General features: G+C 45.3%; 1 protein-coding gene and 1 pseudogene across 1 annotated transcript; one reads left to right on the forward strand and one right to left on the reverse strand.

The window, feature by feature from the left end:
• The first annotated feature begins 9,360 nt into the window (after nucleotides 1–9,360).
• Nucleotides 9,361–12,492, forward strand: LOC124703880 (FCS-Like Zinc finger 8-like). Its single transcript, XM_047236118.1, has 3 exons — nucleotides 9,361–9,881; nucleotides 9,997–10,841; nucleotides 12,007–12,492. Exons 2-3 carry the CDS (start codon nucleotides 10,015–10,017, stop codon nucleotides 12,083–12,085), a joined length of 906 nt encoding a protein of 301 aa, XP_047092074.1. The 5' UTR covers nucleotides 9,361–9,881; nucleotides 9,997–10,014; the 3' UTR covers nucleotides 12,086–12,492.
• Nucleotides 12,493–15,908: 3,416 nt separating this feature from the next.
• LOC124700503 lies at nucleotides 15,909–16,612 on the reverse strand (annotated as a pseudogene).
• Nucleotides 16,613–23,797: the final 7,185 nt, after the last annotated feature.

Genomic DNA, 23,797 nt, shown 5'->3' on the forward strand with positions numbered 1-23,797 from the left:
TATCGAGCATAAATACTCCCTCTTGGAGTTAAGAGCAAAAACTTGGCCAGAGCCTCTACTAATAACGGAGAGCATGCAAGATCATAAACAACACATATGTAATAGATTGATAATCACCATAACATAGTATTCTCTATCCATCGGATCCCGACAAACACAACATATAGCATTACAGATAGATGATCTTGATCATGTTAGGCAGCTCACAAGATCCAACAATGAAGCACATAAGGAGAAGACGACCATCTAGCTACTGCTATGGACCCATAGTCCAGGGGTGAACTACTCACTCATCACTCCGGAGGCGACCATGACGGTGAAGAGTCCTCCGGGAGATGATTCCCCTCTCCGGCGGGGTGCCGGAGGCGATCTCCTGAATCCCCCGAGATGGGATTGGCGGCGGCGGCGTCTCTGGAAGGTTTTCCGTATCGTGGCTCTCGGTACTGGGGGTTTCGCGACGGAGGCTTTAAGTAGGCTGAAGGGCAACGCAGGGGCATCACGAGGTGGCGACACAACAGGGCCGCGCGGCCAGCACCTAGGCCGCGCCGCCCTAGCGTGTCGTCGCCTCGTGGCCCCACTTCGTTTCCTCTTCGGTCTTCTGGAAGCTTCGTGCAAAAATAGGACCCTGGGCGTTGATTTCGTCCAATTCCGAGAATATTTCCTTACTAGGATTTCTGAAACCAAAAACAGCGAGAAAACAACAACTGGCTCTTCGGCATCTTGTTAATAGGTTAGTGCCGGAAAATGCATAAATACGACATATAATGTGTATAAAACATGTAGATATCATCAATAATGTGGCATGGAACATAAGAAATTATCGATACGTCGGAGACGTATCAACGCAACAAGTGATTCATGCGGACTCCGTTTTCGATGAACTAGAGCTTGCTATGGAAATAACCACAAGCTCTAAATCACCACATGGATAAGATCCAAATAACAACCAAGAAATATGATGCATGGATGCAAAGGTTTGAGCTCTCTCCGAACGATACGATCGAGTTACTCACTCGAGAGCCCTCTTGATAGTACAGCAACTAAACTATAAACCGGTCTCCAACTACACCATGAGACCTGTAAGAAAGAAACCCTATCAAGAGCAAACCTTAACCTTGCGCGTTCCTCTTGAGCTCGATGAAGACGATCTTGATCACAACAAGATGGAACGCCTTTCTTGATTGTGCTTGCTTGATGAAGTCTTGTGGATTGCTCCCCCATAATCCACCATGAGAGAGCTTCTTCTTCGGCACATCTTCACATATCCATGATCACCATATGGATGGCAAGCTTCAAGCAAATGATCTCTTAGAGATGGCTCATCTTGAACTTGCACTTCATTTCTTCATTCTTCATCATTATGATGTCTTGAAGTTAACTTTGAGGGCTCACTTCATCTTCATCTTCAAGACATACTTGATACTTGATGTCCTTCATCAATTTCTTCTTAATGCAACCTTGAAGCCAACATATGGTTCAAGCATTGCCTATGGACAACTCCTATAAATATAACTCAATGAAAACATTAGTCCATAGGGATTGTCATTAATTACCAAAACCACACATGGGGGCTCCATGCACTTTCACCAGGCACAACAAAACCTTCAGGTTGGTCCATGTATATCTCCTCCTCAAGCTCACCATGAAGAAAAACAGTCTTTACATCTAGCTGCTCAAGCTCAAGATCACGCATAGCCACAATACCAAAGAATGCATGAATGGAACTATGCTTCACAACCGGAGAGAATACATCATTATAATCAATACCTGGAATTTGGCTGAAACCTTTTGCTACTAACCTTGCCTTATACCTCGGAGGCTCATTAGGAGACAAACCTTCCTTTCTTTTAAATATCCACTTATAGCGGACAACCTTCTTTTGTTTAGGCAAGGGCACAACATCCCATGTGCCATTCTTGTCAAGCGATTGCATCTCCTCTTGCATAGCGAAATCCACTTCACGTGGTCAACGGATGCAACGGCCTCGGTATATGTAGCAGGTTCGAGTATCATGCTCCACCTGTTCAGCACAACTCAAAGCATGATGAACAAGATTACATTCTTCAATTAAACGAGGACGTGGACCTTTGTTACGCCTCGGTCTATTAGCAGCAATGGAACTATTTGTTTGCTGCAAAACAGGTGGTTAGTGCTGAACAACAGTGTTATCATTTTCAGCAACATCATTTTCTTTCTCCTCCACGTGCTCCACCTGCACGCTAATCCTCTGTTGTTCATCATCGGAATTATCGGAAAAATCAACAGCAGCAGTAACATATCCGTAGATGAACTCTTATAAAACATGACAGACCTCATTAAAGACTACATTCCTGCTATGCAAAACTTTCTTAGTTTCAGGATTCCATAACTTATATGCCTTAACTCCTGAACCATAACCAAGAAACACACACTTAACAGCCCTGGGCTCTAGCTTTCCATTATCAACATGAGCATAAGCAGTGCAACCGAAAACTCTCAACTGTGAATAATCAGCAGGTGAACCAGACCATACCTCAATAGGAGTTTTCTTATCAAGCGGAATGCAAGGTGACCTGTTTATCAAGTAACAAGCGGTGGAGGCTGCTTCAGCCCAGAAACGTCTATGCATACCAGCATTGGACAACATGCAGCGAGCCTTGGAGATGATGGTTCTGTTCATCCTCTCCGCCACACCATTCTGCTGAGGAGTATATGGGATGGTGTGGTGCCTGACAATGCCTTCATTGCTGCAATAATCATTGAAAACAGTAGAACAAAACTCCATGCCATTGTCAGTACGAAGCAATTTAACTTTCTTTTTTGTTTGCTTCTCTATCATAACTTTCCACTTTCTAAAAGCATCAAACACATCAGATTTATGTTTCAGAAAGAAAGGCCACACTTTTCTGGAGTAATCATCTATGATAGTAAGCATGTAATTTGCACCACCAAGAGAAGTCTTGCGGGAAGGTCCCTACACATCAGCATGCACATAATCTAAAATCCCTTTGGTGGTATGAACGGAAGCATTGAATTTAACTCTTTTATGCTTACCAAAAATGCAGTGCTCACAGAACTCAAACTTACTCAAATTGCAGCCATCTAGCAGGTCTCTCCTGTGCAATTCTGCCATGCCATGTTCACTCATATGTCCAAGACGCATATGCCACAGATTAGTTTTACCAGGTTCATCAGGAATAACGAGCAGCAGCAATACCGGACAAAGTGCTACCTCTAAGAACATATAACTTTGCAAAATTCATATCACCAATCATGTGAACGAGAGAACCTTTTGATACCTTCGAACTCCGCGAGAACCGGAGTGTTTGTACCCGTCAACATCAAGGGTGCCGAGAGAGATCAGATTTCTAGCCATGCCGGGTATGTGTCTCACATCCGTCGAGTGCGTGTCATGCCATCATGCATCTTGATCCGAACGGAGCCAATGCCCACGATCTCACGTGGGTTGTTATCTCCCATACGCACAACATCTCCACTCTGCACAAACTCATAAGAACTGAACCAGTCTTTGTTACAGCAAATATGAAACGAACATGCAGAATCAAGGATCCACTCATCATTACTAGAAACACAACCAGCAAACACAACTAGGCAATCGCCATCAGAATTATCACTGGAAACAACAGCTGCCTTACCATCACCCTCAATTTGTTTTTCGGTTGGTAAGTACCGTTTCTTTTCTCTTTGTTCTGCAACTTCCAGCAATCATCAATATTGTGGCTAGTTTTCCTACAATACTTGCAGAACTTACCATCTCGTCCCTTGGACTTTGAGCGACCTCTCGTCGGTCTTGCTCTTATCTCTGTTGTAGTTGTTGTTTTGTTCTCGGTCCTGCCTCGGACCTGCAGTGCTTCTGCCTTAGATGACGAACCCTCTGCCTGCACCATAGATTTCATCTTTTCCCTCTGCTGGAGGGCCTCATAAACTTCGGCAAGGGTTAGTTCATCACGGCTGTATAATAAGGTGTCTCGAAAATTCGCAAAAGAATTAGGCAACGAGACTAACAGTATAAGAGCGAGATCCTCATCATCATACTTTACCTCCATGGACAGCAAATCAGAAACGATCTCTTTAAAGATCGATAGGTGATTCATCATTGACGCACCTTCTTGCAGCTTGTGCGAGAACAACTTCATCTTCACGTGCATCTTATTGGTTAGATCTTTGGACATGCGGATCGATTCCAGTTTCAACCACGACGCACTGCGGATTTCTCAGCCAGCACTTCCTGCAAGATATTGTTGGATAGATGAAGCTGAATTAATGAAAAAGCCTTACGGTCTTTCGTCTTTTCATCGTCGGTCCAGGACTTGGCATCTTTCTTTCCAAATCCATCAAGAGCTTCATCCAGATCAGAAGATTGGGTAAGTATCGCCCTCATCTTCACTTGCCACAGAGAAAATCTCGTGGTGTAATCCAGCTGCGGTAGATCGAACTTCAAGGAAGACATGTCGCAAAACCCTAGATTGAAACACGGGCTCTGATACCACTTGTTATAAAAGCGACAAGCAAATAACGAAGAACGATAAAGGAACACACGCAGGGGACACAAGATTTAACGTGGAAAACCCCTTCCAACACAGAAGGGGAAAAAACCACGGGCGCCAGCCAGCAAAACTTCACTATATTGGGAGGTGTTTACAAACGCCGTGGGTTATCTTATAATCTGATAAACCCTAGCCGGCGGCTTACAAGATGTATATATAGGCGGTGCCAACGATCCGTACGGGCCTCGCTCCGCTCGTCAGAAGTTAGCCTCCCTTTAGTATATGAATTTGGATCACAATACAACAAAATATATCCTCTTTTACTTAAAAAAAACGTTGCCCCACTAGCACATACATTCATGACGATGACAACGTATTCTCCCCCTAATTAATTTGAGCACCACATGTCACTATACAAAATGGAGAGCTCAAAGTCATACAACCACCTCATGCATGCAAGACGAAGGGCGCATCCAACCATGCACTAATAAGAGCACATACCTGCGGTGTTTGATGAGCCCTAGTAAGATTTTCAGTATAAGGATACTGGGTAGTATCGTTGCTTGTCAGTGATATATTATAATATCACCGTACTATGAGCTTTTTATTTCAAATAAATTGCATTTATATATTAAAATTAAAACTCAATGGCATTTAACTTTGATAAGGAATCTAAATTTTGAGCTCCTTAGAGCTTCTCCACCAGCTCCTATAAGGCTATAACGACCTTCATTGTCCTATACGGTCCGTGACGTCTTTTTAGGCTCACAGCGGGACGCCCCATAAATCGCCGGTCGTATTCGGACCCAACAGAATAGCCGGCTAGAATAGCCGGCTAGCCGGCTGATGCCCACAAGTATAGAAGATCGCTGAAATTTTCGATGTGAAGTATTATCTAAATTTATAATTCAACTCAAGGGGAATACAAGAATACCAATAAGATTTTAGCAATTGAGACGTCACTCTCAACCACACCTGTATATCAATAAACTCACAAAGCAAGTGGTGATTTTGTAGCAGTTGATTCAAAGCAGTAACAACAAACAGTAAATAAAAGCAACATATTTCCAGTTTTCACCGGAACAAGTAAAGTAAAACTTTCAGTGGCTGAAAGCGTAGACATGCATGAGGCAGCAATGGGGTAATTGATCATGTAATGTAATCCAACTAACATAGCATTCATCTCTAATTCAGTTGTGTGTAGGTGTATGATCCAAAGATAGTTATACGTACTAAATAAGAGAATTGCATAACATCGTTTGTCCTGCTTGCCCATTTTACCGGGGCCAACTTGGAACTACAAGAAGTTAAGGTCAAACCTTTCGAATAGACCGGAACAAAGCATAAGATTCATGAACACACATAATGCTCGAACTATCACATCTTCAGCTATTTTTTCCTATCTATCACCTTAGGGATTCGCAGGGTCACAAGTAATACACTTTGCAGATAAATACAAACCTCATATATATGATAAACCAATATAGGTTCAGTACTGAAATTATGTCACTCGGGTCCTAGTAACAAGCATTAAACATAGCAAAGGTGTACCAACACTCATACATAAATATCTTTAAGATGAACACCTAAAATCTCGATACATATGGAGGATTACATGATCAATCTCATCCAAAACCCGTCCACCTCTTAAGCCTAAAGAGAACTACTCACTCATGGTGATGGAGAGTGAGTCCATGATGGTTGGTGATGACATCGGTGGCGGTGATGATGAAGAAGCCCTCCAAATTCCTCTCTTCGAGGTGGAGAGCAGTATCAATCAGACCCCCGAAACGAAGATTGTGGTCTTAGCGGCGCTCTGTTTTGTGAAACGTCGTGTCCTTCCAAGGGGTAGGTTTTTAGGGTATATAAGGTGCCTCACGAAGGAGGGAGGCGAGACGACGACCGAGGGCCGAATGGGCCTGGGTGGCGCGCCCAAAGAAGTAGGGCGCGCTACCTGGCCTCGTTCGGGCCTCGTGGATCCCCTCTCGTGATCCAAAACTCCCGGTCCCTTCTTTTGATGAAAAACTTCCGTGGTATTTTCCTTCGATTTTATTTCCTGCATCCAAATATGGTGACATTTCGGAGCAAATCATTGAGCCAAGTGCTTGGAAAAGTAGATACATTTGAGATGTATCACCGGTCTCTACGGACAGGATGTCAGACGAGCGCAATGACTCTTCTCGCCACGTTGGATTTCAAAGATGGGCCCATCACGGCAGAAAAAGCAACGGCGAGTCAAGTTTTTAATGACTGCTCGGAGAGTTCGGCTGCCGCCTTTAATGAATACGGCACGGGCATAGATCGATGTGACAGATTTGTCGCCTTCTAATGGAGGAGACGGTGTTGCTAGACATGGCTCACCTTCTCGTGCCGCCGAAGGTCTTGCTGCCCATGGCTAAACATGTTGAATGCCAAGCCGGCGCCGACTCTTGTGCCAAATGTTTAGACGAAGGACAAGGACGACAACTTCAACGAGGTGTGGGGGTGACAACGACGACTGAGACGGTGGCGATGGCGCTGACAACCTTGACTAAATCGCTTTGTACCAATAGTTAGTTTTTTATATTTTTTTACTTCAAATTCCGCAAACTATGTACAAATTTGAATGGACTTCGGTGTCTTTTCAAGTTGTTGAAGTTAAAAAAAATTGTGGAACGACCGTATTGGGTTCGTCGGTTTGGAACACCCGCCGAGGGAGCTAGTGCTAGTGCCCCCAATAGTTTTGTTGCCGACTACTATATGGGGTGCGCCAGTGGAGATGCTCTTATATGTTCTAGAAGGAAGTCGAGTATGTAAACATGGCATTAATACTTGAATGGATGACATTGGATGCATAAGGGAACTATGAAGAAACATCCATAAATTAGAAGCAACAAGAGGGAATCTACAAGAGAGCCATCGAAGGCCGGTCATCAGGTTATGACAATGAGGCGGGGCAAAGGAACTTAGGAGACTCACATGCCTTGTATCATTGAGAACAACATACACGTGTAGTACATCCAACAAGACCCACCCCCCCCCCCTCATACACGTGATGTCGCCGACACCCGGTGATGACGATGATATGGTAGGATAGAGGTGGCGCTTTGGGGCTAGGGCCCATGGCCGCCTAAGAGGGCATGTTGTGTACTACTTTTCTCAATCACAAGTTTGTTTCATACTAGTAACCACACAAAAAATAGGATATGATACATGTATTTTGAGTTCAACCAATATTTTGTCTAAAATGGTTGTCAATTCCACCAAATTGAGAAACATATAAAACAACAAAAATAACAAGGTTCATGATCCACAAAAAAAAATAGGAGTTAGAAAAATCAATACTCTATTTTAAATTACGTGTGCAGTAGAAAAATTCTAATCATACAAATCGAAGACATGCACCACAATTTTTCAAACAAAAGATAATATGGTCATGATCGCTTACCTCCTCGAAATAGGCTTTCGCCCCGCTATATTAATATAGCAACCACGATACAACAAGCATGCTGGGGCCGCAGCACAACCAAGCCCAAAGGAACCAACAGAGAAAAAGAAAAAGAAAAAGAATGCCAACACCGGCAGATCGACAAGAACGAGGACAACCCGCCACCGCTGCGCCTCCCGGAAAAGTCCTACCACACTCCTAGCACTCCGAACTACCGCGTACCAAACAACACCTTCAACAAGGAGGACGACGATGACGCCGCTGCTGTCCGGACTAATCCTAGGGTTTCCCCCGGTCCACGGAGGGGATTGGGCGAGGGGGTACACCCGACGCCCTCCAGGAAGGCAAGGCGGCGCCCTCGGGCGTCACCGCGATGGCGTCGGCAAGGCCAACAAGGATTTCTCCCAACCCCCAACACCACCACCCCGTTCATCCGAAGTGCTCCGCCCAACCAACCGCCCACAAGCACGCGCCACCACGATCTTGACGTCATCCTCGCTGTCTCCCCGGTGGTCCTCGACGCGGGGCCTAGGATGATGTGACCGAAGAGGCGGGGCCGGGGGAAGCAGCACCATAGCCTAGCGGGAGGGAACTACCTCCACCGCAATCGCGGGAGCCGACCGGACATGGCGGCATGGGACAACCGGGCCCGCCCGGCCCGGTACGCCCACGCCGCCAAGCCGCCGCTAGCCGGCCATGGCGCCGCCGCCACCCTGCCACCACCGCCCCAGCACCACCGGAACCCGGGAACACCGCCGCCGGTCGGGGGAGCTACGGCCCGCCCAGCCCGGATGGGGCCCGAGCGGCCCGGATCCGGGCGGAGCGAGGAACCGCCGCCACCACCCCGGCCGCGCCGTGCCGCCGCCAGCGGCGACGCCGCCGCACCTCCGACCACCCCGGCGCGCGGAAATCACGCCGCCGCACCGGACCGCCGCCGCCCGAGATCACCGCCGCCGTCCCGAGGCCCCCGCGCCCCCGTCCTAGCCGCGGGTAGAGTCCGGCCCGCCATCGCCGGCACCGCACGGGCAAGGCCCGGCGGCGCACGCCGACGGCGGCGGCAGGGGAGAGGAGGGGAGGGGAGCTTGCCGCCGGAGAGGGAGATGCGCGCCCGGCCACCGCAGGGGGGCGGCGCGGGTCGCGAGAGGGGAGGGGGTCGCGGCGCGGGTCGCGAGAGGGGAGCGGGTCCGTTGAAGAGAATCTCTATGGTCATGATCGCTAGTACGACTACAATTAAGATTCTGAAAAAAAGGTGCGACTGCAATTAACTCAGCGGAGTTAAGACACTGCACTTCCGTCACCAAAGATCGCATCAATTACAGTTAGCACTTTGTTCAAGATAAAATTAACAAAAATGATGATCAATTATTGTTCTCTGAGCCGGTAGTACAGGTCTCTCTCCGCCAGTGTGCACGAGTTTTTTTTTTTTTAAATAAGGGCCTCCTCTTGTCTTCCCTTCCCCCTTCCCCCATGGGAGGAGAGGAGTGGAAGCAGCGAGAGAGAAAACAGAAGAGGAAGAACAGTTCTTCCCATTTCCCCTGGGTAATGGATCAGAAAATTCCACGCTTCCCACTTGTATAAATACACAAACCCACTACTTCCCCGGAACCGCAAATCAAGGCTGAACGCGACGCCTTTCTAGCGGTTTTCTGTTGCCAAGTTGGGGTTTATTTTTCGATCCGGGGGGCGGTGCTCTCCCTCGTCTTGGCGGTTTCCAGTGGAATTCCGAGTCCTTTTCTGTCGAGTTTTTGGTCTGAATTTCTTGCTGTTTTTCTCTTCATTCTCGTTGTCTCCTTCCCCCATTCCTTTCCGCCTGGAACCTGTCACGGTTCGGTTGGTTTACTGAGTGAGAGAAAGAGTAATCAAAGAACGAAATTTTGATTCCAAACTAAATCTACATTGAGGTGAATGTGTTGGAAGCAGCAGTCATCATAGTTGGGTTTGATCCATCCAAGAACGTTGCTGTCCGGGTGAGCTTTTGGCCTCTGCGCCGTCTCTGATTATTCTTTAAAGCTACACAACAAAAGCTTACGCAGAGGTTGCCATTTTTTTCATCATTAGTAAAGGCCTCTGCTGCCTGCACAGGTATTCCTAGGCGAGGCGATGCTGCGCAACAGATCGAGAAGAGCAGTTGGTGCCAAGCAAGGAGGAGGTCTCATGCCTCAGCCTGAGCAACCCCTCGCCACTGCCACTGCTCAATCTCCGAGGCAGATGAATCCGTCTTCTTCTTCTGCGACAGCTCCTGGGTTCCCTTCCCCGAGGCCGTTCATGGCGCTCCCGCAGGCCGGGTTCTTGGACGGTGCCGAGGGGCCGTCCTCATCCATGAGCCCCACCTCCATTCTTGAGACCAAGCAGTTCTGCTGCTCTGCCCTGCCCCCGTTCCTGTCGGAGAGAAGCCTCAGGAGGGCTCATATGGAGATAGCTGCTCCGGAGCCGGCCAGCGCCGGCCTCGCCGACGTGCTCCGGGAGCACAGTAACGCCAACACCGTCGGTGGCGGCAAGGTGGTGTTCGGGTCGCAGCTCAGAATCCAGGTCCCTTCCGGCAGGGCGGTGGAGCTGGTGTCCTCCCCGATAGAGTTCGGTGTCAAGAACCGGGACGCGCAGCTGGCCGTCCTGTCGCCGGCGAGGAGGTTCTTGCCGGAGGTGGTCAGCTCGCCTACCGCGCGGGTGTTCGCCGCCGGCGTCGCCCCGGGGGAAATGGCGATGTCGGAGGACTACACGTGCGTCATCTCTCGCGGCCCAAACCCGAGGACCAGGCACATCTTCGATGACTGCATAGTCGAGAGCTGCGGTGATGTGCTCGTGGACAAGATGGACAAAGGAGCAGGCGGCGCTGTCGACGGTCAAGCCGTGCCGGCGAGCGGCTTCTTGAGCTACTGCCAGGCATGCCACAAGCAAATTGGACATGGCAGTGACATATTCATCTACCGGTGAGCTTTTTTTCTCTTTCACCCTGTAATGATGCTTACTGTATGCAGATCTTCAGTTTGCTTGTCGGTTCAGAAAGTATAAATACTAAAATTTTAATACGAAATAAACGTTAGTTTTAGACGTTGCATAGAACTGATCGGAATTGCATATATTTTGGTGATTGATCTTTATCGAAAAAAACATTTTGGTGATCTGTGCGGCTGTTTCTGCTGCTTGCTTACGTATACACGAATAGTCTGTTCATGCCAAATGTAAGTTGGTCTGAATTTTGCAACATGATCTTCTATATGTCAACCTTGGACAACAACACTTGCACTTCAGATACTGAAACACTAGCAACGTTAGCATAAAGTTCTGTATGTGATAGATGCAGAACAGTTTTTATTTACGGCTATCAGACATGGAGACTGCTTCAATGATTGCAAGTTTTATCCAATCACCAATTTGCAGATTGTTGATGTATATATCAAGATACTATGTTATATTATACTTCATCAAGATTATGTCAGTGTATATGCCATTCTTCGTTGATGAGTTCGATTCTTGATTCATCATACTTTAAAAGATTTTAGTAGGCCTTGTTTACTTGGAGTAGTTCTTTCATAGAGACTTGTTTTGATTCCTCATTGCTGTCACATAGAAAACTATGCCAAATGAGCTCATTATCTTAATACGGGAGATTTGTTAACAATTTCCTAGGGACTAAATTATTTGGTTGGTGCTAAGTGCTAAACTAGGTCCATGTCCCAAGCCTCTTGTGCTCCTACTCCTGACCCTGACCCGGACCAGCTACCGTCATCAGAAAAACAAAAACAAAAACAAAAGAACACATCGTAGTTGCTAGTTTGTGCCAAAAGATTATACTGAGTTTGCTTCGATAGGACGGTGAAAGGGATCTGTGCCATGTCTTGTTCTTGGTTCTCTTGCTTGCTGCATGGTCCATGGATTGAACCGATAAACTGAAGCTTAGAGATGTGCTAAAATATTTTTAGTTTCACGAATTCAAATGCTATCTTCTTGATCAGAGTAGTTTTACCTGTGCTTGCACTTTGCACAAAGACGTAACATGAACAGATTGCCACCCAAAGCTCTGTGCTTATAATAATTCAGCACTTGGGCCATTGGCATTCTTGTGTGATATAATTGGTTCTTATCTTTCTTCAGGGGTGAGAAAGCATTCTGCAGCAGCGAGTGCCGGTACCGGGAAATGCTTTTCGACGAAGCAGTGGACAACTTGCGCTAGCTAAACGAGGGAGGGTGTTTCGTAAGAGAAATTCAGTGGAGGAGAAGGCTTGATCCTGAATAACCTGAGATGAGATTTTTATTTTATTTTATTTTTTCTCAACTTTGCAAGGACGGAAGTTGTTTTTGGTCATGGAGGACGGAATGATTTAGTCTTTTGCGGATTAAAGACCTTTGCCCACTTCTGCAAGAGGTTGCACTGTTGGAGTTGGAGATTGATGTCCTGGGGCTACTTGTTCGTGTGACATTCCAGTTAGTTGAAATTTGATGCTCATGTTCAATTCTGCCCTGTGGTGCAGTATACTTTTGGCTAGATGTGATATGAAACCTTTTGTACCAGGATGAACTCTGAGATTTTGTTCAATAAACTATTAGGGAAGCAATTTAGTCCTTATGGCTCTTTTAACAGTTCCACTCCTTCAAAACCAAAAAAAAAGTACTGTTGATCAATATATATTGGGTCTTCTATCACCATTAAACTCTTTACTTGCTTATATATCAAAAGAGAAGATGGAACTGAAAAAAACTTGCACCTCTTTCAGTGATTCAGGGCACAAAAGTAGAGCCTGGGTCAGTCAGTCATCTCGAAAAGGGTTCATAGGTTTGGTTGGACCGGTGGAGTGTGTTAGTCTGGCTGTAGCTAGCAGCTTTGCAATGGCCCATCAGTTGTACTAAAATGCAGCATCCCCCACAAGCATAATGAGGGCTCAACAGCTCCTAATCATCACACTGTTTGTGTAATCGGTGAGTGCTGGACCAACATGATTATGATTGTCATGCCATCATTCATTAGCGAGTTCTGTTTTGTACTGTTGGATATCTTTTCTTTTGCTTTTGGTTGCTGTTGCTGCATTATTGGGGTTTGTACGGCTGCGCATAAATTTAAGCACCTGTACTTTGGGACCGAAATCATGGTTTGGGGGATTTGAGCTTTTGGACCCCTGATAGGTTTCCTCTTCTCCATTTGCGTTTTGTTACTACATCTGATTGCTGATACGCTAGTTTGTCTGTATTTTGGAAGAAGGCTTATTTTGCTTTCCGAGGAAATAAAGTGTTGTACTGAAGTTCGATTTTCTGTAATGTTTCTACACAGTTTTTGTAACCTGAATTATGCACTCTGGATAGCTGCTGCATCTTAGGGCTCCTTTGATTTATAGAAAATAAAGTGTTGTACTGAAGTTCGATTTTCTGTAATGTTTCTACACAGTTTATTTAACCTGAATTATGCACTCTGGACAGCTATTTTCTGGAGGGAGGTGTGGACAACTAATGTTTTGCTGATACACTAGTTTGTATGTATTCTTAGACCAACACTGTTCGGGCCCTTCTTTTTTTTGAGTACATGCATGATTCACCATAACATCAAGGTGGTTTGTAGATCGATGATATCGTGCTTTCCGCACGATGGGCCCTTTGATTCATAGGATAGGAAAACAAAAGCATAGGATTAAGATGTCATGTCTACTTGAATTCCATAATTACATGAAGTGTTTTTGATTGTAGCAAAGGAATTTTTTACGAGGTATGATCTAATGTTTTTCCCTATAAGATTTACACTACAAGATTCTTGTATGATTACTTTCTATAGGATATATTCATATGAATCAGACAACGATCCAACTCCTTCACAATTCTTATGAATTAAAGAAGACCTTAAAATGATTCTTTGTTGAAAGAGTGGAGTGTCATCATCATATATAGTCTCTATCCTAGTAGCTATATTATTTAAACGAGTGAAATAGTTCTGAAGTTTAGTACTCGGAAATCACGTTATTCGTACTTATTGCTGATCTTGACAAGGACATCGTCCATGATATATTCGGGCAGGCCGCCGGTAGTGAAATACCGGCGACATACTATTGCATGGAACTTTTTAGGTGCGCCGTTTAGAATTGGTAAATACTATTTATCGTAGTCCGATGTAAAGAAAACATCGGACCGATCCGATGCCACCCATTCCAATTTCATTGCACGGCCCGCATGCATTAAGCCTTCTCAAAGAAAAAACAAATCGAGACCATTAATCTCGCATGTTGACCACCGTCACCCCGAAATTTCGTGCAGTTGGCACCTTCCTAAAATTCTCCATCGGTGAGCTCCTCCCAAAATCGATCTGATGCCGCCGCCTCTGCTCTCCCACCGTGCCCCAGCTCCACCCCCCACCTCGTCGCGCCGCCACTCATCTCCCAATGACGCAACTATCTCCCATCTATGTGGTTACCTGCGCCTTCACCTGGTTCAAGCCCTGCGTCGGCGCCGCTCCGTCGCGGGGAGTCGTCGTCAAGGCGTCCCTGGCCGCGGCCGGCCGGAAGTCTAGAGGCTACACACCGCATGAAGCTGCAGGCCGGAGGGACGACCGTATGTAGACCTCACGGAGCAGCATGCTGGACTTGGAGGCTACTTCCTTGAACAACTAACGTAGGTATTTGCAACTGACATATGTCCCAATATAGGGCTTAGGTTTTTCTGAAGTTACACTGGTAATTATCATATAATTACGCATCCACAAGACCAGTCCGTTGAGTAGTGCTAATTTGAAATTTATACTATTGGGATAGTGTATATGAAATTTGTGTGCTTCCGATTTAGATCTTTATGTTGAGATGGCACTAATCTCTTGCTATGTGATGCATGTCATGATTTGGGATGGGATGACACTAATATCTCTTGCTATGTGCTGCATGTCATGATTTGGGATGGTATATGATATTTATGTTCTTCCAATATGTATGATTTGGGATGGGATGACACTAATATCATGCTTCAAAATAACCATGCTTCATATGTACATTAGGTTTCTTTCTTTAGTCTGAATAGTTTGCTTCATATAACCATGCTTCACGCTTGTTGATTTTTGGTATGTCATTTTCGTTACCATTGCAATTCAAATATTATCCTCATGATACTAGTTACAACATTGATGCTTCCAACCATTTATGTGTTTCTTCCTGAAAGTTTGCATAAATAGTACCATGCTTCTACCTTTTGTTAATTTGTTTTTCAAATTGTCAAATTTTAAACATTGCCCCATGCTTCCTACTCTTTTTTTTATCATATATGTTGCTCATGGTTGAAGTGAACACATTTCAGATTACCTTTCTTTTCGAATGGTTGCCATCCTCCGGCTACAACTTGAGCACGAGATTGCGTTGGTCAACGTTTTATATGCTCTCTTGAAACCAATGTTGATAGAAACAAATGTTGTCACATTGGAAGCAAACACTATGTCCTTTGTAAGAAAATTATGTTATTGGTTGGAAGCAATGTTAATATAAATGAATATTTGTTGCATCTTTTCTATATGGCGGAAATGAAATACTAGGAAGTAACAACCTCCAATTGTTTTGGAAGCAATCAATTTGGCCACGAGAAGCAAAACATTCTTCCTAGGAAGCTATATTATCCAGTCGAAAATAAATTTTCAACGCTCAGAAATAAGAGTTGGATATGCCATGCTTATTCAAAAAATAATAACAAGGATTTTTTCCAACAAAAGGGGGCTTCCAGTGCTGAATACAATGCTTCCCAGGTACAAAACTATGTTGTTGTCACTGAAAAAGTCGTAATTGGTTACAGCTCATAATTTCCCAAATCAATCCGCTGAAAATAAGCTTAGTATATTCTTAGTATATTCTTGATTAAAAGTATATTACTATCGCAAGGATCCAGGTCAACAAAAAACTATCGCAAGGACATCAATTACATTCAGCGTTTACAATATGTTCAGTTCCTCCGGGTAGAACAAGTTGGGAAGGAATCCCGGTTTCAGATTTAACTTGTTATTACCAGTAGAAATTTACACGACGACCGAAATGCCGCCGCGATCACGCGAGCCGTGGACGGTCGGACGACAGGAAGCTGTACACCGCGGCGTCCTTGGCGTCGACGCCGCCGGGGCCGCGGCGGACGATGTAGCTGCGCAGCACCCCTTCCCTCTGGAACCCGGCCTTCTCCAGGGCCCTCTGCGACCGCGCGTTCCCGACGTCCGTCACCGCCTCCAGCCTCTCCAGAGTCCAGCCCCGGCAGCTCCTCGAACACCCTCCCCACCACCTGCACGCGCGAACGCACGCGTCGATCGTCAAGAACGCAACTCAGTCGCGGCGGGGCCGCACGCCGCCGCAGCGCTGGTGATAAACTGCTACTAATAGCTTACCATCTTGATGGTGGCGGTGGCGATGCCGCGGCCCCAGTGGTCGTGCGCCAGCGCGTAGCCGAGGTTGGCCCGGTGGCCGCCCTCGTCGGCGTAGGGCCACACGTTGACCTGCCCCACGGGCCGCCCTCCGTCGACGCAGATGGCGCGGAACCACGGGTGGCCGAGCACGGTGTCCCTGATCTGCGCCGATGCCTCCTCCCTGGTCGCGCACAGGGGACGCTTCAGGTGGCGCATCACGCGGTCGTCCGACGCCCACGCCATGAACGCGTCGACGTCCTCCAGGCCCAGCGGCCGGAGCCACACCGCGGGCGCCGGTTGGGCGTCAGAGCCATCCACCTGCCGCCCCTGATGCCGCGCGTCGCCCTCAGGCTCCATCGCTCGCTGCCTTGCCTTGCCCGTCGGCGCAATCACTTGGCGCTAGTATAGTTGATTGTTATGTGTGTATCGATTGCCAATATATGAGTCAAACAAAAATGGATTAGAGGATGATGCTAGAACTAATACTAGTTTAACAGCATAAGCAAGCCAGCAACATTATCTTTGCTTTCTTTTAGATAAAAGGGAGTCATCCCCGATTTCATTATGGAAACCAGTTGTTACAAAGTAACATCCACAAGAGCAAACACCGCACAAAATAGGTGCTTAAGGTATATTACAGAGACTAAAATCTCTAGTTCTTGACAGCAAAGAAGAGGAAGAAAGGAGGAGAAAAAAGCAGACACAAGCTGGAGAAGCTGAAATCTACTATCCGTGAACAAACTGCTCCTGCTTTTTTGCAAGCTTTCTCTTCTTCTTCTTTCCTTCTCTTCCCTTTTATTTCCCTACATCATCAACCTTGGCGTCCAGGAGATCCAACTTTTTCTTGACCCAAACACTTCCTTTGCTACTCTTTCCAGCACCGTTTCACATAATTCCAACCTGCTCCTAGCGTCCTCCTTCACCTGCAAACAACTCCAAGAATTAATATAATAGCAAATTTTCAAAACAACATAAGGTTCATCAGGCCATTCTTTTTCAAAGCATGCCAAATATCTTGTTTTCCAGATACTCCAAATAACAGCAGCAACCCCCACTGCAAGGATCTCTTTCTTCTCCCCCCCAAAACATTTCAACCAGTTGGAAATGCAATGATCGGCCGAATTAAATTGGAATTTCAAACCAAAGGTGCAACTGACCACATTCCAAATGTATCTAGCCAGGAGACATTTGATGAAAAGATGATTAATAGTTTCATTACACCCACAGAAGAGACATTTCTTCTCACACTTGCCTCCCCTTTGCAACATGACATCTCTTGTAAGTAAGCTTTTCTTTAACATCAACCACAACAAAGTCTTAATTCTAAGGGGTATCTTAACTTTCCACATAAATTTATAAGGAACACATCATTACATTGCATTGCTAGATATAGAGCTTTAACTGAAAATTCCCATGTGTTGGTCAATTTCCAAACCAACCTGTCAGGTTCATTATTCAGTGTAACCCTCTCTAGAAAATTCTTTAAATTAAGCCATTGCTCTCTAAGTCCTCCCACCATTGCTCTTCTGAATCTAAGCATTCTCACACCTACATCAAAAACTTCTTTAATTGTCACATTCCTATTCATAGATACCAAAAACAGTCTTGGGAAGGTTTTGGCCAGACAGGATGGACCTATCCATTGATCTTCCCAAAAACTTGTTTTTGATCCATCCCCAATTTGGATTTTGCAATATTGCCAGAAGGATTTCTTGATCTCCATTAAACCTTACCAGAAATGTGAGTCTCCATTTTTGGTGACTGTCTGGCAAAGAGTTTGTTTCTAAAGATACTTTTTCCTAAGGATTTTTTTGCCAAATACCATCTTCATTAAAGAGTTTCCATAACCACTTAGCTAATAAGGCAATATTAATTTTCTCCAAGTCTAGAACCCCTAAACCACCTTGATCTTTTGGCATACACACTGTTTACCAAGTGATATTTCTTTTTACCTTCAGTTTCATCACACAAGAAATTATTCCTAGTCCTATCCAGTTTCTCTTTCACACCAACTAGCATCCTATAGAAGGAGAGCATATAAAGAGGGACACTGGTCAGGGATGAGTTGATCAGGGTGACTCTTCCTCCCATTGCCAACATTTTTCCTTGTCAAGGTCCTAGTTTATTTCTCATTTTTCATTCAGTAGAGTCCCAATCAGAATTCTTCAATCTTTTTTTGTTTATTGATACTCCCAAATGATAAGGGGTGGCCCGATTTTCTCAGTAAGCAACGGTGGTGATGATGATCACGGGATGAACACAACGGATGAACACGACGATGTAGTGGATGCTAACTTGTATGACGCAACGAGATCTCTCGATTGGTCCATGTCGCCAATGCAACAGCTCTCAACCCTGCAAGATATTCGCAACTCCACACACTTGCGCACGTAGCCGCCGACCACGAAGCGGTAAGTTGCAATCTACTAATTCTCAATGGAACAACAGATCACACAAGACTTTCAGATCTACACCAAATCAAGCAATATGGTGTAGGGATTCAATAGTTTTGCAGAGCAAACAACTAAGAACTAGGGTTTATCTTAAACGTGGTCTAAAGCTACTTTGGGGGCGTCCTAGGCACTTATATAGGGGTTCAGGACGACCTCAGGTCAAAAAGATACAAAAATAACCGACCCAGAATAGATCTGGTCGAGACAGACTCGGACTCGGCCGGTCTGGGGGCCGGTCGACCGGGTCTGGGACCGGCCGATCCGGTTCAAACCGGATCTGGCGCCGGGTGGAAACCGGGCGACACGTCCTAGCTTACTGGACAGTGCCCCGGTTGGCACAAGCAGGAAATCCGGTTTGGACCGGGCGACGTCGGCGTGGAAGCCGGCCGACCGGGCTTGGGACCGGATGGCCCGGCGGCACGGCCGGTTGGACCGGCCCTGGCGCCGACCTCCTGAACTTCATCTCTTCCTCTCGCGCATGCCTCCCGCTCCTCCCTCGCGCATCCATGAGATGTCTTCATGTCCAGCTCCATGTCCAGCTTCACGTCCAGCTTCTGATCCAGCTGCTCCTCTCCTCCTCGTGCGATGCTTGCTCCCTCCTCATACCTGATCATACATAAATAATAGGACTTAGGCAGTATAAATTTCTCATCGATCAAAGTAGCATTTAGGAACAAATTCACCTGTTGTTTAAGTAGCTTCGCACGAGCTCGTGTCATTGGTCCAATCCTAACTTCATTGGACTTGAGCTTCACAACAGGATCATCTTCTTGTAATGACGAAGGTAGTAGTGAGGTAGGGATGTCCTCATCATCTCCCCCCTTCAAAAGGCGTCGACCTCGACGCTCCAAGGTCTTCTCCATCATATGGTGTCAAATCAGCAATATTGAAAGAATTACTGACACCAAACTCATCAACCGGAAGATCTATCGAGTATGCATTATCATTGATCTTGGCAAGCACTTTGTAAGGACCAGCACCACGAGGAAGCAACTTGGACTTCCGCAGCTTCGGGAACCTATCCTTGCGAAAATGTACCCAGACCATATCACCAGGCTTGAACAATATCTCCTTGCGCTTCTTATTCATCCTTGCAGCATTGCTCTTGCCTTTCTTCTCTATCAACTCTTTAGTCTTCACATGTATCTTCCGTACAAAATCTGCCCTCTTTGATGCCTCCATATTGACTCTCTCATGTATGGGCAAAGGCAACAAATCAAGTGGAGTAATGGGTTTGAAACCATACACCACCTCAAAAGGACACAGCTCTGTGGTAGAATGTACCGCCCTATTATAAGCAAACTCCACATGCGGCAAATAATCTTCCCACTCCTTCAGGTTCTTCTTTATCATGGATCTCAACAATTGTGACAATGTTCTATTCACCACTTCAGTTTGACCATCAGTTTGGGGATGACAAGTAGTACTGAATAGTAGCTTTGTCCCCAGCTTTCTCCACAGCATCTTCCAAAAGTACCTCATAAACTTCACGTCACGATCAGAAACAATAGTCTTCGGGATTCCATGTAGACGTACAATCTCCCTGAAAAACAGGTTAGCAATATGCGACGCATCGTCGCTCTTGTGACGAGCAATAAAGTGTGACATCTTAGAAAATCTATCCACTACCACAAATATAGAATCATGGCCTCTCTTAGTACGCGGCAAACCCAACACAAAATCCATACTAATATCCTCCCAAGGGGTAGTAGGTGCCGGTAAAGGAGTATACAAACCGTGAGGCTTCAGCTTGGACTTGGACTTGTTGCAAGTAATGCATCTCTTCACATACCTGTCCACATCCCGCCTCATCTTTGGCCAATAAAAGTGGCCAGCTAGCATGAGTAGCGTCTTCTCACGCCCAAAGTGACCCATCAAACCTCAAGCATGTGATTCCTGCAATAAGAGCAAACACACAGACGATTCTGGAACACATAGTTTATTAGCCCTAAACAAGAACCCATCATGTATGTGATAATTTTCCCATGCTTTACCAAGAGCACACAAGCAATATGGTTCAGCAAAATCATGATCAGTGGCATACAAATCACATAGTATCTCTAAACCAGGAATTTTAATATCAAGTTGAGTTAATAGCATATTTTTCCTAGATAGAGCATCAGCAACAATATTATCTTTTCCCTTCTTATGCTTTATAATGTATGGAAAAGACTCAATGAACTCAACCCACTTAGCTAGACGCTTATGCAAACTAGATTGAGCTTTCAGATATTTCAAAGCTTCATGATCAGAATGTATGATAAATTCTTTTGGCCACAAGTAATGTTGCCAAACCTCAAGAACTCTAATTAAAGCATACAATTCTTTATCATATATAGGATAGTTCAACTTAGCACGAGAAAGTTTCTCAGAAAAATATGCAATTGGGTGACCCTCTTGCATCAACACACCACCAATTCCAATACTACTAGCATCACATTCAATCTCAAATTGCTTATTGAAATCAGGAAGTGCTAGTAATGGTGCAGAAGTTAACAATCTCTTAAGTTCATCAAAATCAATGCAATCCTTTTTAGTCAAATCATTCAAAGGTGCAACAATAGTACTAAAGTTGGGCACAAATCTTCTATAAAACCCAGCTAGACCATGAAAACTTCGTACTTGACTCACATTCATGGGAGTAGGCCAATTTTGAATAGCTTCAATTTTAGACACATCTACTTCTACTCCATGCTTAGAGACAACATAACCAAGAAATATGACCTTATCTTTGCAAAATGTGCACTTCTCAAGATTACCATAGAGTTTATTATCATGCAACACTTGCAAAACATGTCGAATATGTATAGTATGATCAGATTCATTGCGGCTGTAGATTAATATGTCATCAAAGTACACCACCACAAATTTGCCAATAAAATCACGCAAAACATGGTTCATCAGTCTCATGAAAGTGCTAGGTGCATTAGTTAAGCCAAAAGGCATTACTAACCACTCATATAAACCAAATTTTGTTTTAAAGGCTGTTTTCCATTCATCCCCTTCTTTCATCCTAATTTGATGATAACCACTACGCAAATCAATTTTAGAGAAAAGAGCAGCACCACTCAATTCATCTAGCATATCCTCTAAACGGGGAATAGGATGACGATATCGAATAGTAATGTTGTTTATAGCTCTACAATCTACGCACATACGCCATGCACCATGCACCATCTTTTTTAGGAACTAGAATAACATGAACAGCACAAGTACTAAGGCTTATGCGGATATAACCTTTGTCGAGTAGCGCTTGTACTTGCTTCTGTATCTCCTTCGTCTCTTAGGGATTTGTTCTATATGGCGCCCTATTGGGCAGCGAAGCTCCGACGATCAAGTCAATTTGATGCTCAATACCACGTAATGGTGGTAGTCCTGCGGATACCTCCTCCGGAAACACGTCACCGAATTCCTGCAAAATATTAGAAACACCAAGAGGAAGAGGGGTCATGTTGTTAGAAACCAAAACCGTACCCCTGTACAAAAGCACAAGAGGCATGGCCGTAGGATCCTCACTAAATTCTCTCATGTCTTCTTTGGTGGCTAAAAGCACTAAGGAATTCACTCTCTCACTTTTCGTTATATCACTCACGACATTACAATTCTCTCGCCTATCTAGAGGTGCATCCTCCAAGTTTACTTCAATCTTCTGACGAGAGTCATGGACAATCTGTTGTGGTGACATAGGCTGCAAGTTAATTTTCTTGCCCTTGAACTCCAACTGATATGTATTGGCACGGCCATTATGTTGCACAGAACGGTCATAGAGCCAAGGCCGACCCAATAGAAGGTGACACACCGTCATAGGAACCACATCAAAATCAATGCAATCCTTATACGGTCCAATCTCAAACTCAACACGCACCGTGTGGTTTACCTTCATCTTACCATTGTCTCTCAACCACTGAATATAGTATGGATGCAGGTGCGGTAGATACTTCAACTTCAGCTTGGTACACAATTCCTTGCTTGCTAAATTGCGGCAACTCCCGCCATCAATAATGACCTTGCAAGCCTTGTCAGGACCAACTAAAGCTTTTGTTTGGAACAAATTGCAGCGCTGAGTAGATGCACTAGGCAACACATTAAGAGCACGCTGCGACACAACAATGGTGCGAGCATCAGACGGATATGCATCTTCACCATCAGTGTCATAGTCATCATCTTCTGGAGCATTAGGATCAACATCATCTCCAGTCTCATACTCATTGTCCTCATTAATAATCATAACTTTGCGGTTAGGACAATCTCTCTTGAAGTGACCCTTGCCACCACATGTATGACAAACCATATCACGGTTGCGCGTAGTAGACATGCTAGAACCACTCGTACTTGCAGCAGATTCTGACTTCTTTGCGTTAGACACATTGGAGACCGGCTTGCTAGGCGGAGTAGAGTAAGGTGCAGAGCACGTCGATGGCGCCGGCACCGTAGGTGGGGGCGCGCGAGGCGTGAAGCGCCCAGCTCCTGTAGCACGTCCCTTAACCTTTGCTTCGTCAGCCAACTGTGATTCAGCTTCTCTTGCATGATGTAACAATTGATTCATATTGGTGTAGCTGTAATGACGAACAATGCCTTTGATATCATACTTCAATCCATTGAGAAAACGCTGCATTGTCATCTCTAGAGACTCACGGACACGGCCACGCTGCATAAGCATCTCCATCTCCATGTAGTATTCATCCACAGTCTTCACACCTTGCCTCAATAGGGCCAACTTATCATATATTGTACGCAAATAATTAGTGGGCACAAAACGAGAATTCATCGCCTCCTTCATAGCACGCCATGTGATAATAGATGGCTCACCATCCTGTTATCGATTACGAACAAGTGCATCCCACCAACGCAATGCATAGCCATCAAATTCGGAAGAAGCAAGCTTGATCTTCCTATCTTCAGTGTAATTCGGATGTAAGCTCCATAACTTCTCAATCTTGAGCTTCCAAGTGAGGTATTCTTCAACATCAGCTCCTCCTTCAAACTTAGGTATGGAGAACTTGGGCTTACCCAATCCATCTTCCTCATCAAGTCCACGACCATGGCGGCCAAGTGGAGCCCAACCACGAGGACGGTCACCACGACCAGG

The sequence above is a fragment of the Lolium rigidum genome, chromosome 3, assembly GCF_022539505.1.
Source record: "Lolium rigidum isolate FL_2022 chromosome 3, APGP_CSIRO_Lrig_0.1, whole genome shotgun sequence".
Classification (NCBI taxonomy): Eukaryota; Viridiplantae; Streptophyta; class Magnoliopsida; order Poales; family Poaceae; genus Lolium; species Lolium rigidum.

Excerpts from the sequence above, each read along its gene's own strand:
- LOC124703880 (XM_047236118.1), top strand. The coding sequence starts at position 10,015 with ATGCTGCGCAACAGATCGAGAAGAGCAGTTGGTGCCAAGCAAGGAGGA. Across the intron at positions 10,842-12,006 it reads AGTGACATATTCATCTACCG|GGGTGAGAAAGCATTCTGCA; the intron begins GTGAGCTTTTTT and ends ATCTTTCTTCAG.